Below are 19,320 nucleotides of genomic sequence, written 5' to 3' on the forward strand. Positions count from 1 at the left end.
GGAGCCAGTTGCATATGTGTTTATTTACTTGGGTCTGCAGAGGTTGTCTGCGTTTCGCAGGGGAACAGCACTATCTCCAGTTGGTGGTCTTGCCCTTTTGGGTTAGCCTCCGTGCCTGGGTTGTCAGGGTGCTAGGGCCCATCTCTAGCAGGTCTGTAGGCCCAGGGTATAGCAGTAATGGCATACCGAAGCAAACTCCTGCTGATGGGTCAGTCAGTAGCATGGCTGGACCTAAGGGTGTCCAGCATGGTCAAGTATCTGGAACTCTAAAGATACATTCTTTCATTTGACAAGAAGCTGGGTATGTTTGGCACAGTCCAAAAAGGAGAGTTTTTTTGGCCTCAGACAAGACCATCGCTATAAGAAAACTGGTCTATGTGGTCACGGCAAGGAACAGTTCCTTACTTTTGGCCTTTTGATTAAGGTACTAGGGAAGATGCTGGCTTCATTCAAGACAGTTCCCTATACTAACTTTTATTCAGGGCTGTTATAAACAGTATTTTGTCGGCCTAGAAAGAGTGGATCTTGACCTAGCGTTATCCAAAGAACCCGGTCCCAGAGATATGCTGGAATTCCTCTTGGTGATTCTTAACTAAAAGGGTTTGCCAGGTCAGGAAGAGACCATGGCCCAGGGGAAGTAGTCAAGCTCCAAGGGAGCCTTATCTGTCAGCTAGAGCTACCGATGGAGCATCTGGCTTAGGGGCCTGAACGTTCAGGTGGCAGGTTGGTTCTGTCAGAGTACAATCAGACTATGCCATACTAGTGATTTACTTAATTTACCAAGGAGGAGCTTGTGCCTTGCCTATTGACATTCGTCATTTCATGAAATGCAGAATTGGCAGGCGATTCGCTGGAGCCGTCAACAAGTGTCTCCGGGAGAATGACCTCTACACCCCGACTGTTTTCCTGACCAAATGTCACAGAAATAGTACCCTGTACATAAGATGTATTGGCGTCCAGGCTCAACAAGAGATTGAACAGCTTGGGGTCAAGGATAAAGGATCCACCCGCATGCGGGGCAGATGTGTTTGTAATCCGGGGGGACCAGTTGTCACTGGTTGTGTCTCTCCCCCCAGTGCCGCGACTTTTGTGGCTTCTATGCAACATTAGAGGAGAACGGAAGCTGGCCTGATTACTCCGGCATAACCCTGACGACCTCTCGGTGCAGGAACAGTAAGGGTGGTAGTAGAGGACCCACGGTCCCTTACATCTTGTCCAGGCCTACTTTGCAGGGGGTATTACATCCTGCCTTGAAACAGGTGAATTAATGGTCTGGCTATTATAGCCCACATTCTCGAGGATCGGGGCTTTCAGAATCAGCGGCAATTCCCTTGATTCATACAAGAGAGCTGGCCTCCAGGATCAGATATCCTACGGTCTGGAAGACCCATGTTCCTGGTGTGAAACCAGATGGTGGCATCCGTGGAAGTTTGTCAAAGGTAAAATTCCTGCCTTCCTACATTTGGAAAGGAGACGGAGCTAGCCTTAAGTTATATCAAGGATCCGATCTCGGCCTTGCATCCAAAGGTCGCTTACTTCACACTCTTTGGTCCGGGCTGTTATACAAGGGGTGACGTGCATAAGTCCACCAGTTGGGTCGCCCTTGTGCTCGGAGGATTGGCTCTAGTTTTGTCGGCTTACAGGGTCAGCTCCTTGGGCCGATGCACCATATTTCTTTTCATCCTTTAACAAGGAATTGGTGTTCTTGGTTGTGGTAGACTCCAAGAGAGTTTCAGTATTGGCAACTTTCTTGGTATAGAGCCATGCTCAATTATTCTTACAAGTAGAGTGATTTTCATCCTCACCCAACCTTATTTACTAGAAGGATCTAGTATTCATTTGAATCTAGATATTCTTACCTTCCCTTTTTTCAAAACCTTGTTTCACGGAAGGAAAGGTTATTGCTTTTCTCTCAATTGAGATGAGAGCAGTTAAATACCTATCTGAAGGTTTCAGATATAGAAAGCTGACGTTTTTATTGGGCTGCCAGAAGACCCTAGATGGGCAGGCAGTGTTCAGGTCAGCTATTAAAATGGTTACACTCTCTCTCTCGTTGGAGTAAGAAGGGTCAAGGCCTATCTGAAGCGGCTGCTCGGATACGGAAAACTGATGTTGTTGCGCTACCAGGAGGCCCCAGGAAAGGGCAGGCAGCATCTAAAATCAACTGTTTTTAAGGTTGATTCATCAGGTTATTATTCAGGCTTGTGGTTAGAGTAGGATTCCCCCTGTTTTTTTGTGGGGGTGCTCCCTACCAGGATGGTAAGCGCTTTATGCGCAATGCATTTCCAAGCCTTTATGACGCAGATTTTCAAGGCCGCAACTTGGTCATCTGTGCTTACGTTCACTAACTCCTATCAGGTGAACATAAGACGGCAAGAGGATGCAGCTTTTTGGCGCAGTATGCTGCAGGCAGCATTATAGGTCCTCACGTCTGATGGCGGTCTGCGTTGTTGGTGTCTCCCTCCCCTCAGTAAGCATTGCTTTGGGACATCCCACATGTAATGGCTATGCAGCTCTGTGTCCCGTGATGTACGATAAAGAAAATAGGATTTTTATAACAGCTTGCCTGTAAAATCCTTTTCTTGGAGTACATCAAGGGACACAGAGCTCACACCCCTCTTGTTTGGGGATATTGGGACACTTATTGCTTTGCTACAAAAACTGAGGTACTCCCAGTAGGGGAGGGGTTATATAGGGAGGGAACTTCCTGTTTAATTGATTACACCAGTGTCCATCACCTGAAGGTAGACTCTATAACCCACATGTAATGGCTATGCAGCTCTGTGTCCCGTGATGTACTCCAAGAAAAGGATTTTACAGGTAAGCTGTTATAAAAATCCTATTTTTGTTTAAAGTCCAATGCAAATCAATGGGAAATGTATGTTCCCACATAACTTCTGTACGCCTGGAGATATTTCAATAATACCTGGTACACATATTACTTATATGCCAAATAAAAATATATGACAGTTAAATTAACCCTTACCTACACCCTTATATAAAAGATGGGTATATTTTATATTACTATGATTTTCCTCCCCAAAAGGTTAAGATAGGAAGACACCTACACCCTTATATAAAAGATGGGTATATTTATATTACTATGATTTTCCTCCCCAAAAGGTTAAGATAGGAAGACCGGGCAACGCCGGGTATTCAGCTAGTTTACTTTAAAGATCAAGATTCCAATACACCTCTATATGCAAGTGATTATCAGTACAGGACCCCAGGCGTCACTCCACACAAACGGGAGTTTGGGGGTTCTCTACATCATATCACTTTGAACATATAGGGACGTATTAGCCCTCTAAGGGAGTTGGTATAAAATACCATCAACTAGTAGTTGCGTATGAGAGGCAATATAGCTTAGGTAATTATAGTTGCATATAAAAGGCGAATATTGCTCAGGTAATAATAGTTGCATATGAGAGACAAATATAGCTCAGGTAATTTGAAGGTAGATGGCCCTTTAAGGTATTCCTTAGCAAACAGTCCTTAGCACAACAATATATCCCAAATAGTATGTTGATATCCATAAGGCATAATAAGTAATAGCAATTGTATTAGATGGAACATAAGCAGCAGATCTTCCTATAGGACTACAAGTGACACAATAGCTACTTATCCGTTTGCAGGCTTCACTGTAGAAAGTAGGGATTCCGTGGTGTAGGGTGTTCAGCAAGGAAGGCCTCAAGGTTGTCCCCAGCAATGGCTCTGTGTTGCAGTAGATGCAACAGCACTAAAGTAGTAGTTGGCTGGAGCGGTGTTGCAGCATGGGGAGCGATGGCACCAATATGAGTAGCGTGGCGAAGCTACGGCTGACAATAATAGAACGCTGTCTCCTGTATCATTGTCAGGGCACAGACCTTTCACGGTCACATTCCCCAGTTGGTTCTGGGTAGAATCGAACCTGGGACCTCTCCATTTTCAGGTCCGGCTCTTTGTCTCTGAGCCACTGCTCAGTGCTATTCTGTGTGCTGTCCGATGGAGCCTGGTTCTGAACCTGTACTTCTGTGGACCAATCAGTGGCCAGTGCGGCCTATTTAAGCCAGCCCCTTCCCCTTTGCTAATTGCTGGTTCGTTGTCAGCTTTACCCTGTGAGAGAACCCTGAAACCTGAATACCCTGACCTGTTTGACCCGGATTGGACCTTGACTATTCTCTGCCGTCTCCTACACTTGACCCCTGCCTGCTTATCGGATTTGCTGTTGTCTCCTGCCCCTTGACCTTGGCTTGCTCTCACGGACTTCCTCTGATCTCTCCAACTCCTGACCCACGGCCTGTGACCCGGATTTGCCTTTGTTTCCTGTTGGTCCCTTCTGGACTTACCTGCCTGTTCCTGCCTGATCAACGACCTGTTTTCGTCAGCTGCACCAAGTCTGCCTACCAGTTCCCGGCACCGGTGCCTCCTTGTGCCGTCCCTCCTCTGTTCTAACTCCAGGTAATGGTCTGCACAGGGTCGCAAAGGTGAGCCGCCCTCAGCATCTCGGCCTCGGTGAGTACTTACCTTAATGGTCCTGACAATCATGTATGCAGTCTCCGACCATCTACTGTATCATGTATGCAGTCTCCGGCCATCTCCTGTATCATGTATACAGTCTCTGACCATCTCCTGTAGTATGTCTGCAGTCTATGACCATCTCTTGTATGAGATATGCAGTCTATAACCATCTCTTGTATCATGTATGTAGCCTCTGAGCATCTCTTGTATCAGGTATGCAGTCTATGACCATCTCTTGTATCAGGTATGCAGCCTCTGACCATCTCTTGTATCAGGAATGCAGTCTATGACCATCTCTTGTATCAAGTTGGAACTCTGTGGACAGTGACATAAAGCGCAACTCTGATATAAGGTGATCTCAGTACCAGAGCCCCCTTATATCAGAGTTCCCCCTTACACCAAAGTCTACAACATTCCCCCTTACATAAAAGTTCCCCTTTCACTGTAAGGGGGAATCCTGCACACTCTGATGTGAGGGGGAACTCTGTGTCGGGTTATATTAACCTGACCTTTATGTAAATGGAGAAATATGGTTTTGACTTTTTTGTTATACCTTAAACATATTGCTAGTAGCAGCTACACAAATGTTATCTATATTTGTGTGCATGTAATATATATCTATATAGATATATATATGTGTGTGTGTGTATATTTGTAATATAATATATATGTAGTATATATATTTGATAAAAAAAAATTGGTTAGAGAAAGTTCTAGAAACTGTAAATTCATAGTTCTCTTTATATATGCACTTTATACTGTAAATTTTTATCGCTTGAATTATTTTTCCCATTATGGGAGTTAGTGGGGCCCCATGTCTAAGGTTTGCCTAATGCCCCGTACACACGATCACTTTTTGTGATGAAAAAAAATGACATTTTTAAAAACGTCATTTAAAATTATCGTATGTGGGCTAAACATCATTTTTTGTCTTCTGAAAAATGACCAAAAAAAAATTCGAACATGCTTCAATTTTAAAATTTTAAATGTCATTTTTTGTGTCGTAAAAAATTATCGTGTGTGGGCAAAAACAACGTTTTAAACCCACACATGCCCAGAAGCAAGTTATGAGATGGGAGGTAAAACTACCATTCATAATGGAGTAAGCACATTCACCAATCAGCTGGTACCAATCCTGTCAGTATGTTGTCCATGAAGATTTAGGAATAGCGGTCTGGCTATAACCTGACTGAGTTCTTTAAGTACTCACAAGTGTAAGTCTGGTCCTGGTGATCTATTTATGTTTTGCATCTCTAATCCTTCCTGGACCCTGGCCTCTTAGCCACAAGGGTAGATCCTGTGAAGTGTCACTAACAATACAGTCGTGGTCGGTGTAACCCATCCTCTTCCTGTGTATTTATTTAGTACAACTGCCTTCTCCTTGTCATCTGTAACAACTATCCTCCCATCCTCATCCTTTATGGGCCCCTATGTGTTCCGACCTTGCCTTTTTAATGTTAATATATTTTAAAAACTTCTTGGAATTATTTTTTACTCTCCTCTGCTATGTGTCTTTCATAGTTGCATATGTTTTATAGCAGAAAGTAAAAAAAAATGTATTTTTTATTTCAAAATTGTTGCTCTTTTATTGTTTATAGCGCAAAAAAAATAAAAACCACAGAGGTGATCAAATACCACCAAAATAAAGCTCCATTTGTGATGAAAAATGGGCAACAATTTTATTTGGGTACAGCATTGCATGACCTCACAGTTGTCGATTAAAGTAATGCAGTGCCGTATCGCAAAAAATAGCCTGGTCATTAAGGGGGTAAAACATCCCAGTGCTGAAGTGGTTAAATCAAAAGCTTTCCAGAATAGTGCTAATGTGCAAAAATCCTTGTTTTCATTTTTTGGGGTTTCTTAGGATTCTTTTAATTGTATTGCATGGTTTTGAGTAATTTATATTATTTATTTCTAATATTGTGTAATTTGATTACAAAAATACTTAAAGTCTTAAAGGTAGTTCATATTTTATGTATATAAAAGTTCACGCTGGAGTAGATGAAAAACAGTATTAATTACAATACAATTTCAATATTTGTTCCAAATCTCCAATGTTAATTCCATGTACAAATACATAATCAATATGCAATGTGCAATTGTACAAATTGCTCACTGTAGCCTGATTGTTCTCAAAGGCAGGCCTAATGCCTACATCATTGCGGCCTAAAGCGTGGACTATACCTTTTTTATTTTACATTACCTATCGGCTGTGCTTGTGACTAGGGTTAATAGTAAAAGTTCTGTCATACTTAGCTAATAGCAGTTGTAAGCTCTCTGACTGCTGGAACCCAAAACACAGCTGTGGCAGTAAGTCATGTGCTCTTTGTGAAATGGCTATGCTCAGTAAATCAGTCAGTGACTCTGTCTCAACACAGATCCTGCTGTTTGAGAAAAAGCATGGGTTACTTCAATCTTTGGCTAGATATAGAATAAAAAACTTGGACGTAACTTTGGAGGAGGACACAAGACTACATTTGATTATTTTATTTATTCCTTCTATAGGAACAAGACACTTCATTCTACTGTAGTTAATATGGACAGCAAACGACCAAAATCTGCAAGCAAGAACAGTACAGGATCCCCAGGACACAGCACATCAAAGACCAAGAAAACAACAGATGTTAACAGCCATCGGGAAGGTGCTACTTCAACTTCGCTTAGTGCTTTAGAAGAAGCATTTAGAAAATTTGCTATTCATGGTGACACCAGAGCTACAGGGAAGGAAATGCATGGGAAAAACTGGTCAAAATTATGCAAGGATTGCCAAATAATAGATGGAAAAACAGTGACAACTACAGATGTTGACATCATATTTAGCAAAGTAAAGTAAGTACGTTGTTTTATATGCACCTATTACAGAAATGTTAGCAAATATCACAGTTTCATCCTTTCTATCTCATCATCTAGGGCTGTTTTCGAAAGACAAAATCTGTTTAGAATGTTTGTTTATAACTTTATACCAAAATGCTGTTTTATTTCCTTGAGCACTCTTTAAAAACTTCAGAATCTGATACATGAAAATTTGTTGGAGCATTTGATATGACTGTATTTTCTTTTACAAAAATCATTTAATATTTTTATAACATGCACCTGAGCTCAGACTTTAGAAATTACAATTATTTTCATATTCCTAACAAGTTTAACCAATCTTGTACCTTAGGTGTGCCGTGTGCCCCTTTCACCAAAGTGCACAGGTCATACATAGCATGCCCTGTCCTTTTATTTATTTTTTCCAAATTTTTCTTTTATTTTTTCAATTTTTTTCCTATACTGTGACAAGGGGAAGATGTGCTCTGGGGAGATAATGTGTGTTTTTTTTTTTTTTTACAGAATACCTAATTAATCCCAAAGAGAAATTGGGAAGTTGTTGCGACAGAGACACACTTAACAACAGTATCACAATAATAAACTGAACAAGATACAATAACACATCAACATTACCAATAACAACCATTAGCACCAAATAAAACCAAATTAAAACTACACTACAAATAAAACATCCATACAATTAAAATACAGCATAGAATAAATAACACAGAATAAAATAACAGACAATCGAACTACCAAATGCAAATAAAACAACACTTTCTCTAACACCACCCCATATAATACCCAACACAATACCAACTAACTATAAGAACAACACAAAATCCTGATCATAAATCAGAATGAAATCTTCACCTCCAGACCCTCACAGAGAAGAATTCTATAACTTGATCGCCACAGGCAAAAATGATTTCCTGTGTTGCTTTGTGGTGCATCGTGGTTGTAACGATCTGTCACTGGTGGTAATCCTCAGACTGACTAGCGAATTGTGGAGTGGGTAGGAGGAGTTGTTCATGATTGAACGTAACTTGAACAACATTCTCTTCTCCAATTTAAATCCAACAACATCATTGGCCTAGCGAATTATTTTGTTGAGTCTGTTGTTTCAGACACCCTAAGCCTACTTCCCTGGCATGCTACTGCAAACAGGAGAGCTTTGGCCACCCCAGACCCATAAAACATTTTCAGCATCGTCCGGCAGATGTTAAAGGACCTAAGTCTCCTCAAAAAGTCAGCTCTGGCCCTTCCTATAGAGCACCCTTCATGTGCCATTGTGTACTATTGTGGTAGTGATTGGTTACAGCTATCATATGGTACAGGCCCCCGTTGTTGGCGCCTGTACCATGTGATCACTGTGACCAATTACAGAGATCACAATAGTATACAATGAATGACTATGGATAAAAGCCATATGTACTACTGACATGTGATCGCTGTGGTTGGTCACAGCAATCACGTGGAACCAGGGGGACTCGGTAAAACAATCTGTCCATTGGACACAGCAAGTGACAGGTCACTCTGCTGCACAGTCCCAAGGGCACGCACCTGGAGGATGTCATGTGACGTCCACCCAACATAAGAAAGCTAAATACCACCAAAAGAAAGCTGTACCTGTTTAAAATATATTTGAAAATAAATAATTTGGGTAGTGTTGCATGAATTAAAGTCAAACTGTCACCACAGGCAGTGGCCTGTTAACCTCCCTGGTGGTATTCCCAAGTCTGGCTCTGGGTGAAATTTCAGTACTAATAGCGGTATCCCCTAGCCAGACTCGGGATCACATCGCAGTATCCAGGCATTGTTACTTACCTTGTCCCCTGGATCCTGCGATGTCTCCCCGCTGTGTGAGCGAGCTGTGTACTCCCCGCTCAATTCACAGTGCCCGAGTGCCGCCAAGCTCCATTCCCTGCGACGTTATGACGCACGGGGGTGGAGATCAGCGCCAAATTCAATAAAGTAAAAACACAATACACATACAGTAATCTTACAGATTACAGTACTGTAAAAAATAATTACACACACCCTTTGTCCCTAGTAGTCTGTCCAGTGCTCTGCATGCACTTTTATATTCTAAATACAGTTTTTTCTGCCTGGAAACTGGAGATTGTCCATAGCAAAAAAAAAGTGTCCCTTTATGTCAAAAGTGGTTTTAGACCAGCTATAAAACAGCGATAATAAATTAGAATCACTTGCAGAATTGAGCGATAGCAATTTGTGGGGAAATTCGACATCAAACACTGAAAGTAATGACAGCGACAATTCTGCAACTGAGCAAATTTCAGTGTTTTTGATTTGATTACATTATTGATACATTTTTATTATTATTATTTGTTATAATTTATAGTTATTTATTATATTATAATTTATGATTTTGTGTTTATCATACTCGGGATGTCTACTAGACTCTTGTTTGGACAGATTTAAGTGAGTTATTCCTAAGAATTACAGGCCTACAATATAAAACGCCAAATTTCCATGCAAAACAATTGTACCGCTTTTAGCACCAAAAATCTGAAAGAATCATACCGCCTGGGAGGTTAATGAGAGGGTGTTTCAAGCTAGTATTAAAGTGATTAAGTATAATGTGTTTCTGTTTAACCCCTTACTAACCCTTAGATAACTATAATCAAAGCCTAACTAACTCATTCCCCCGATAGCTAATATTTTTCAGATTCTTTTTATTCATTTTTTTTTTTAACCATTTAATATTTTAAATTTTCTTTTACGTTTTCTGTATTTTGTTTATCAACTTTTTTTTAGTTTTGCATCTTGTTTATCAAAAACATTTGCAAAATTGAAAAAAGCCTTTAATTTGTAAATATTTTTGCAATGCTTTGTACCAGAAACATAGTTTTAGTGTCATTATAAATGCAACTAATTATAGACAAGCATGTATATTTTATATACATATGTTTGTTTATAACATTTTAACTATATTTTTATATTTTATATTATTGAAAATGTTATATGAATTTATAACTAAGAAATGTGAAAGCCTGGTTAACTTGATTTTGTTACAAAGCTTGGATAATAATATATTGGCACATTGCAAGGGAAGTTGTACCTTGCAAGGGATTTTCCCTGAGCTTAGTGAATGTGGTGAAGTTTCACTTTGCAAATAATACCCATTCATGGTTAAGGAAATAAAAAATAAAAAAAATGAATTTTTGCTAGCACATAATTGATCAAAGTCATCACACCCTCATTTAATCCATTAGACTATGGGGATAATTCCCTTGCAAAGCTAAGTCTATTTACATTTAGTAAATCGGCCCCACTGAGTTTTTCCAATTAGGAAGTCTAAAAATTTACAAATAGCTTGAGCAGTTGCATTTTCCTGCTCATTGAAATATTCATGATACACAGCACAAATAATCATGAATCCCTTTTTGTCACTAGCAGGTGGTAAAACTCTTACTGCAGCACAGGATCTGAAATGTCTTATCACCAGAACCTTCACTAGTGGAGATGGGTTTGGTTTTACGACAATTCACAAGCTAGGGCCCACAGAACTGTCTTGTTGGCAACAGCTGGTGGTAGTGATTCTATGTATGCCCACAGACAGAAGTTTCTCTTAAGAAATAGACTGTGCTTGCAGTGCTTCTTGGCAAAATTTTGTTTTATGTCTTTAGTAAATGATATCCTGAATACACATGTTTAAGATGTATTCAAGCCAAACATCAACTTTAAGTAGGATTGTTTCCACAACCAGAGCCGTCAAGAAGGGCACACCTAAAATTTTCAGCCAGTTTGAAGTGCTAGGCTGACATGGCCTTGCTGGTTTTAAGAAAAAGATCTAGGTACATCCCCAAGCAGCTCTAAAACTTTCATGCTTTGGACAGTAGAATCTTGCCTCCTTGGCACGAAAAGGCTGATCCTCAATTCAATTTTTTTTTTCTGTTCAACCGTTGGGCGGATAAAAAACTGTCAGATGCCTGCAGTAACACAAATGATGTGTGATGCAGGGATCTCCCCTGCTGTGCTGCACTTGGCTGCAAGCACTGATCGAATGCTGGCTCTCTTACATGACTATTCGACAGAAACTATAGTGCCAACATGGGATGTAACACATCTACTGGTGTGAATGGACACTTACTTTGTTTTTAGTTATACTATGCTGGTTTTATTTTTGTTTTATACTCTGTGACTTGGTATCAAGTTCCTGGCTGATATACTTAAGGAGAGGTAGAAAGTCATTGGTTATTTGAAGCTGCAGTCCTGTTTAGTTGTACAGCTGAGGACACCAGGGAGCCAGAAAAGATTATCGTAAGGCTGTAACAAATGCGTTTAAAGACCTTGAGAAATATGGGTCTTTTATGTTTTTAGTGAATGCAGAATTTGAGAGAAATAGACAAAATTATGTCCCCATACAAATCATTATTAAGACCTTATCTTGAATATGCAGTTCAGTTTTGGGCACCAGTTCACAAAAAAAGGACATTGGGGAATTGGAGAAGCGCAAAGAAGGATAACCACGCTGATAATAGGCATGAAGGAGCTCAGGTATGAGGAGAGATTATTTGAACTAAATTAATTCTCTCTTAAAAAGAGGCACTTTAGGGGGAATATGATCACCATACTATATTTGAGTGGTCCATATAGTGAGCTTGGTGCAGAGTTATTAACTTTAAGATCATTACAAAGCACTCTATATCTGGAGGAAAAAGAGATTCCGCCTCCACATACAGAAAGGCTTCTTCACAACAAGAGCTTTGAAAATATAGAATAGATGTCCTCAAGAAATAGTTCTGAGCAGCTCAGTAGAATGTTTAAAAAAATATCTGGATGTATTTCTAAATACACAATATAACTCGACATTCACATTTATAGTTAATAACTCTTTGCGGATCCAGGGAATATCTGATTGCATACTAGGGAATATAGCTTTTTTAACATAGAAGAAGAGTATACGGAGCAGTCTCTTGGCATGTGATGATAGGTGTAATTTGCCAAAAATGCCTAATAGGCAGTTCTTGGGGTGGATTATGTTTGGGAGGCCTAGCGCCGATGAGATGAAAGCACCTACTTCTTCCCAGAAGACTACCGGGCATGTCCAGAAGCAGTGTAAGAAATCGGCCTCCTGGCCACAGGCGCGGAAACAGGCAGCTGAGGGCAGAAGACTCATCTTGTGTAACCTAGCCGGAGTGAGGTGGGAGTGGGTTTGATGGAAAATTTTGACCTGTATGATGCAGTCCCCCGGGAAGCAATAACGGAGGTTTTATATGTATCACAAAATTCTGACCAGTCCTTGTCTACCAGGGATATGTCCAGAGAGGTCCATTTTACCTGAGCTTTGTGAAATCTGGGGTTAAAGTCAGTCATTAGGGCTGCATAATAGGTGGAGACTTAGTGGGATCTGGCTGTCTGAGCAGTTTTTCCAATGGGGGCAGGTCAGTGGGATCATCCAGGGAGCCAAACTGGGCAAGAATAGCGTGCCTGAGCTGGTAGTAATAAAATAGGTACGATCTTGGTAGATCGAAGTCTAAACGTAGCTGAGAAAAAGATTTAAAGCCCTGAGCATTGTACAGGTAGCATCAGGGCTGATCCGCCCTATAGGCTCACTATGCAAGCCGCTTAGGGCCCCACAAAGCTGCGGAGGGCCCCCCAAATTACTAGAGGCCCCGCCTCTAGCTAAAAGGAGAAATGTCAAAAATGGGTACAAATGCGCAACCTTTAAAGTGCAAATAACATTGCAGGTAAATAAGCTTAATTTAAATCGTTCAGTGTAATAACATAAACAAAGTCCACTTGGAGGTATTAAATATAGCGCTCAAAAATTTAAACCAATGAATGACACTTTCATTGATTTTAGGGCTACAGACCGGAAGTGAAAGAGAAGCTCCCTAGTGAGATCTAGATGGCAAAAAATAAACAAAAATGGCAGCGGTTTCATATTTTCTCCTTTCTAAGCTGAAAATAAGTTTTGGCTTATATATATATATATATATATATATATATATATATATATATATATATATATATATATATATATATATATAAAATGTGTGTATGTGTGTGTGTGTGTGTGTGTGTGTGTGTATATATATATGTATGTGTGTATATATATATATATATATATATATATATACATACACAGTACAGACCAAAAGTTTGGACACACCTTCTCATTTTTTTTAATTCACCTTGATTTATTTGCAGCTTCAATGGATTAACACCATATGCATTGCAAAGTAATACCATTGGTTGTTTTTGTATTGTTAGAAAGTAGCTTTGTATCATCTGGAATTCTGTGATTACTTGGGAATGACATGGCTGTGTAGTGTGTATTATTCTTCCCTCTGTGCTTCAGTCCGTCTAATCGTCTGCTTAAAAAATTGTGATCCAGGCCTTCTCTCTGCTTTTATCCTTTGAGTGTCATAACAATGAAAGTATATGTAGGATCTGATAAATAAAAAATGAACATGGAGCTGGGGATCAAATAGCCACGTAAGCCCGGTCGGATGTATTGGTGGCAAGGAGATGAATATATTTTAAATGCTCTTCCTCTAAAAATTCCATATTCTTGCTTTATTTTGGAATTTCTTTGTAGAAACATACCGCCGAAATCTAGTTGATGCTTGAAATAGACTTCCAGCAGAGGTAGCGAGTCAGTCAACAGTAAGCAGATTCAAACATGCTTGGTACAAACAATTCAAGTACATTTGTAATTTGTCACCTCCTGGGCAACTGAGGATTCCAAACTTTAAAGCAGAACTATTTTCCAACATGCTTCTCCCAGCTTTCAGAGAAGAGGCAGAACCAGCCGAGTGTCGCGCTGGGATTTCTGCTGATCCACGCAGTCTCCTTAACTACTTTTTGGGTGTTTTTTTTCTTTTCTTTATTTTCATGACTATGAAAATTGTAGATTCACACTGAAGGCATCAAAACTATGAATTAACACATGTGGAATTATACATAACAAAAAAGTGTAAAACAACTGAAAATATATTTCATATTTTAGGTTCTTCAAAGTAGCCACCTTTTGCAGCAGACACATCTCTAGAACTGTTAAGAGGAGACTGTGTGAATCAGGCCTTCATGATAGAATATCTGCTAGGAAACAACTGCTAAAGAAAGGCAACAAGCAGAAGAGACTTGTTTGGGCTAAAGAACACAAGGAATGGATATTAGACCAGTGGAAATCTGTGCTTTGGTCTGATGAGTCCAAACTTGAGATCTTTGGTTCCAACCCCTGTGTCTTTGTGCGACGCAGAAAAGGTGAACGGATGGACTCTACATGCCTGGTTCCCACCGTGAAGCATAGAGGAGGAGGTGTGATGGTGTGGGGGTGCTTTGCTGGTGACACTGTTGGGGATTTATTCAAAATTGAAGGCATACGGAACCAGCATGGCTACCACAGCATCTATTCCATCCGGTTTGCATTTAGTTGGACCATCATTTATTTTTCAACAGGACAATGACCCCAAACACACCTCCAGGCTATTTGACCAAGAAGGAGAGTGATGGGGTGCTGCGCCAGGTGACTACCTCTTGAAGCTCATCAAGAGAATGCCAAGAGTGTACAAAGCAGTAATCAAAGCAAAAGGTGGCTACTTTGAAGAACCTAGAATATGAAATATATTTTCAGTTGTTTCACACTTTTTTGTTACGTATAATTTAATTCCACATGTGTTAATTCATAGTTTTGATGCCTTCAGTGTGAATCTACAATTTTCATAGTCCTGAAAATAAAGAAAACTCTTTGAATGAGAAGGTGTGTCCAAACTTTTGGTCTGTACTGTGTATATATATATATATATATATACACACACACACACACACACTTTAGACCCCATTCACAAAAATGCTTCAACGTTTTACACTAATAATTACATTATACCCAGTGGTGCCTGTTCACACATGAGAGTAGTGTCACTTTGAGGTCATTGCTTGAAAAAGCAACAAGTGCAGAGTTGCATGTTGTGGTCAGTATGAACAAACACAAATGCCTGAAAAAGACACTCAGCTCAAGTGTGAATTGAGCATTGTGGGGGATAAGGACCCATAGTCACTGCTAAAGAGATGAATAAAAATGTAGAACAAAGACAAAAGACAAAAATATCAGCACTGCCCAAGATGCCAGCAATTTATGCCAAGCAACAACATCAACCCATACGCTTAGGGGTGCCCACCGACTTATTGTTTTACAACTAATAAAGATGACCCTCTACTCAGGAGAGGCCGAACCTGTGGTTGTCCTAGTAGTAGTCAGAAGGTTGGAAAGATGACCCATAGTAGGCGGAAATAAGGGGAGCTAGGAAACTGATATACCGTATTTTCCGGCGTATAAGACGACCTTTTGGATGCAAAAAAATGCCTCAAAAGTCAGGGGTCGTCTTATACGCTGGTACCTGTCTCCGTCAGGCTGCGGGCATCCATGATTCAAAAGCCGCGCCTCCTCCTCAGACGTGATAGGCGGAACACTAATTTCTTTATCGTTACATCACGGGACACAGAGCGGCATTCATTACTATATGGGTTATATGGAGTACCTTCAGGTGATAGACACTGGCAATCTCAAACAGGAAGTGCCCCTCCCTATATAACCCCCTCCCATAGGAGGAGTACCTCAGTTTTTTTACGCCAGTGTCTTAGGTGTTAGTCATGGTTTAGCTTGCCTCCGCATCCTTGGGATTAGGTGAGCTAACCGGTTCTGTCCAAAAAAGCCTCAGGCTAAAGTGGTCAGTAACCGGACCCCAAACCCTTGGGGTATAGCCCATAATGCTGTTCTTTTTAAGAGAGCTGGACCCTGGGCCCAGAACTTAGAAAACCTTTGGGTGCCTAATGTTTTCTGTTTGCCAGGGTGCTATATGGGTCCAGGACAGTGGATCCTTCATGGAAGAAGAAGGTTCCCAGGGCCTGAAGGTCTAGACATCCCCACGGAGATGGGGGAAGATTGGGCCTCTTGCTTGGCAAAGTCCTGCGGCATGGAGCAGGTAAGTGAGGGGAAAACTTGCGGAACTTGGCTCTTAGCAAGTTTTTTCTGGGAGGTCACAGGGGACATGCCTAAAGTTATGCATTGCATCTGGCAAACCAGTCACATATCATAAAGATAGGATGGCTCTATATGTATTATTCCCCATAAAATGTGACCTCCCTTGTAGTGTTGGAAAAGCATTGAGTGGGGCCTATGTGTACAAAGTGTATGTGTGTGTCAGAGAGCTGTGCTTACCTGCAAAGCCTCCAGGCGATGCTCCATCCAGTCTTCTTCCTCAGCCTGCAAGGCAGGCAAAACGCTGACCTCCTCGTGTGTTCCAGGCTGCGGCTGCAGGAGCAGAGAGGCCCTTCCTCCCAACCCCCCCCCCCTGTCGGCGGGCGCGCGCGCGGCGCGCGTTCACGTTTTATAGGCGCAATTGGCGCCGTTTAGCTGGGGGGGGAAGGGCGGGTCAGTGGCTTAAGGAAGGGGCGGCCCTTCCTTAGGTGTTCCACAGCTCATTCATTACTTGGATTGAGGGAGGAAAGACTGGAGTGAAGCACGGGGCGCCGAGGACACACAGTGGCCAGAAAGATTACTACAGTCTTCAGAGATTGTTTTCTAGCCTAGGAATAGGCTGTTTCTTTTCCATCTCATAGTCTTTTCTCTTGCAATACTACTCAGGGGGACAGAATGTTTTTTCTTTCCTAGATTTGAAAAGATTTTTGAAAAAAAAAAAAAAAGATTTTTTGAAAAAAAAAAAAAAAAAAAAAAAATTTTTTTTTGAAAAAAAAAAAAAAAAAAAAAATAAAAGTGTCATCTAGGGGAGAGGAAACATTTTTTTCCCCCAAACAGGTGTTTGGGCATTTAACTATTTATAAGTCCCAGGTACCAATAAGTAGCAGGTGTACCTCGGTATTGTACCATGGCATCAAAGTACAAGTCAGAGGGTACAAGAGGTGGGGATTCCCCCACAGAGTCTGAGGTCTCGGACAAAGCTATGCCGCTGCTTTCCCCACAGGGAGCCTTGGGGCCATCGGGATCTGGGGCTGGAGCTGACGCGAGTCAATCCAACCCTAAGATGGTCACGGAGGAGGTATTCCTCACCTCTTTAAAAGAGATGCAGAAAAGCATGGGAAAAATGATAGCCGCAGCTATGCGGGGCAGTAAGCGGAATAGATCTCCGTCACCCGTGCGCGGACCCTCGGAAGAGGAGGTCCTTTCCTCAGGGGAATTGGACGACCTCTTGGACAAGGACCAAGTAGGTTCAGGGATCGAGGATCCGGATACAGAGGAGTCTGGGGCAGTCTCCCTGAGGGAGAGCTGGTGGATTCAAGGATTGACGGACTTGGTCCATAAGGCATTCAACCTGCCTGTACCAGATCTCCAGGTATCGACAGTTTCAGCTTTGGGCTCACTGAGGGCGCCTCAAAGCAATGCTGTGTTTCCGATCCATCCTCTATTGGAGGGAGTTTTGTTCCAAGATTGGAACAAGCCAGACAAAGTTTTCTTACCACCTAAAAAATTCTCTGTCCTATATCCTATGGAAGATAAATTTTCCAAGAGATGGGCTACTCCTGCAGTGGACGCAGCCATCTCATGTGTTAACAAGTCGTTAACATGCCCTGTAGAAAACATACAGGTATTCAAGGATCCAGTTGATAAGCGCTTGGAAGCACTACTTAAGAACTCCTTCACTACTGCGGGGGCAGTAGTACAGCCAGCCGTGGCTGCGATTGGGGTCGCTCAAGCATTATCGGATCAATTTAAGCAGATGCTTGAACTTATTCCTGCTCAGCAGGCAGAAGAATTTTCGGATGTCCCTAAGGCCATATGTTTTACGGTAGACGCAATCAAGGATTCTATCCAGCAAGCGTCACGTTTATCGTTATCCCTTATCCATATGAGAAGACTCTTATGGTTAAAAAGCTGGGAGGCTGAGCCCCCATGCAAGAAACTCCTGGTAGGGTTCCCCTTCCATGGAGGACGACTCTTCGGAGAGGACCTAGATAAATACATTCAGACCATTTCAAGCGGCAAGAGTACTCTCTTGCCAACTAAGAAGAAGGTTCAGGGGCCTGCGTTTAAACGACAGCATTCCCCTGGGCAGGGGCCCTCTAATGCCAAGCAGTATCGACGGCCGCCTGCAAGAGCAAACTTCGGCTTCAACAGCAGATCACAAGGACAGGCTGTTAGAGGCAAGAGGCAGTGGCTTCGCAAACCAGCAAAACCAGCCCCCAAGCCTACCTTATGAAGGGGCGCCCCCACCCACGAAGGTGGGGGGAAGGCTGCGACTCTTTTCAGAGATTTGGGAAGCCAGCATTCCCGACGAGTGGGTACGGTCTTCCGTGGCCACAGGCTACAAACTAGAGTTCCTAAGGTTTCCTCCTCCTCATTTCCAAGAGTCGAGGATTCCAAACGATCCGGAGAAGGGAGCCGCATTAAGATCGGCATTAGATCATCTACTTTCCCAGGAAGTAATTGTAGAGGTACCAGTCCTGGAACAGGGGCTGGGTTTCTACTCCAACCTATTCATCATCCCAAAGTCCAATGGAGATGTCAGGCCAATTTTGGACCTAAAGATGGTAAATGCATACCTAAAGGTCCGCTCATTTCGGATGGAATCCGTGCGGTCAGCAGCTGCCACACTCCAAAAGGACGACTTCATGGCGTCCATAGACATAAAGGATGCCTACCTTCATGTTCCAATTTATCAGCCACATCAAAGATATCTACGCTTTATGGTGGCTTCGCGTCATTTCCAATTCGTGGCGCTTCCCTTCGGGTTGGCTACGGCCCCCCGGGTGTTCACGAAGGTCCTAGCTCCAATCCTGGCCAAGCTAAGGATCCAAGGGGTCACGATCCTAGCATACCTGGACGACCTCCTAGTCATAGACCACTCGTCTCCCGGCTTGGAGCGAGCAGTGGCCCTCACGGTCCAATACCTCGAGAGGTTCGGCTGGGTCCTAAATCGAGAAAAGTCAGCATTCCAGCCCACAAGGCAGTTGGAATATCTCGGCATGAGATTAGACACAGAACAACAAAGGGTGTTCCTACCTCTGAGGAAGGTCAAAGCC

General features: G+C 41.9%; 1 protein-coding gene across 2 annotated transcripts in view; it reads left to right on the forward strand.

Annotated features, from left to right (window-relative positions):
• The window catches only part of LOC120940459 (tubulin polymerization promoting protein), an 80,944-nt gene that overhangs the window by 39,575 nt on the left and 22,049 nt on the right, over positions 1-19,320 (forward strand). The window contains exon 2 of one of the 2 annotated variants that reach the window (XM_040353337.1): positions 7,006-7,329. In XM_040353337.1, coding sequence (XP_040209271.1) covers positions 7,037-7,329 — 293 coding nt within the window. In that variant the 5' untranslated portion in view covers positions 7,006-7,036. Of the gene's footprint in view, positions 1-6,812; positions 7,330-19,320 lie in introns of those variants that run through there. The other variant, XM_040353336.1, reaches the window with a different exon arrangement.

This window comes from Rana temporaria, chromosome 5, assembly GCF_905171775.1.
Source record: "Rana temporaria chromosome 5, aRanTem1.1, whole genome shotgun sequence".
NCBI classification, from domain to species: Eukaryota; Metazoa; Chordata; class Amphibia; order Anura; family Ranidae; genus Rana; species Rana temporaria.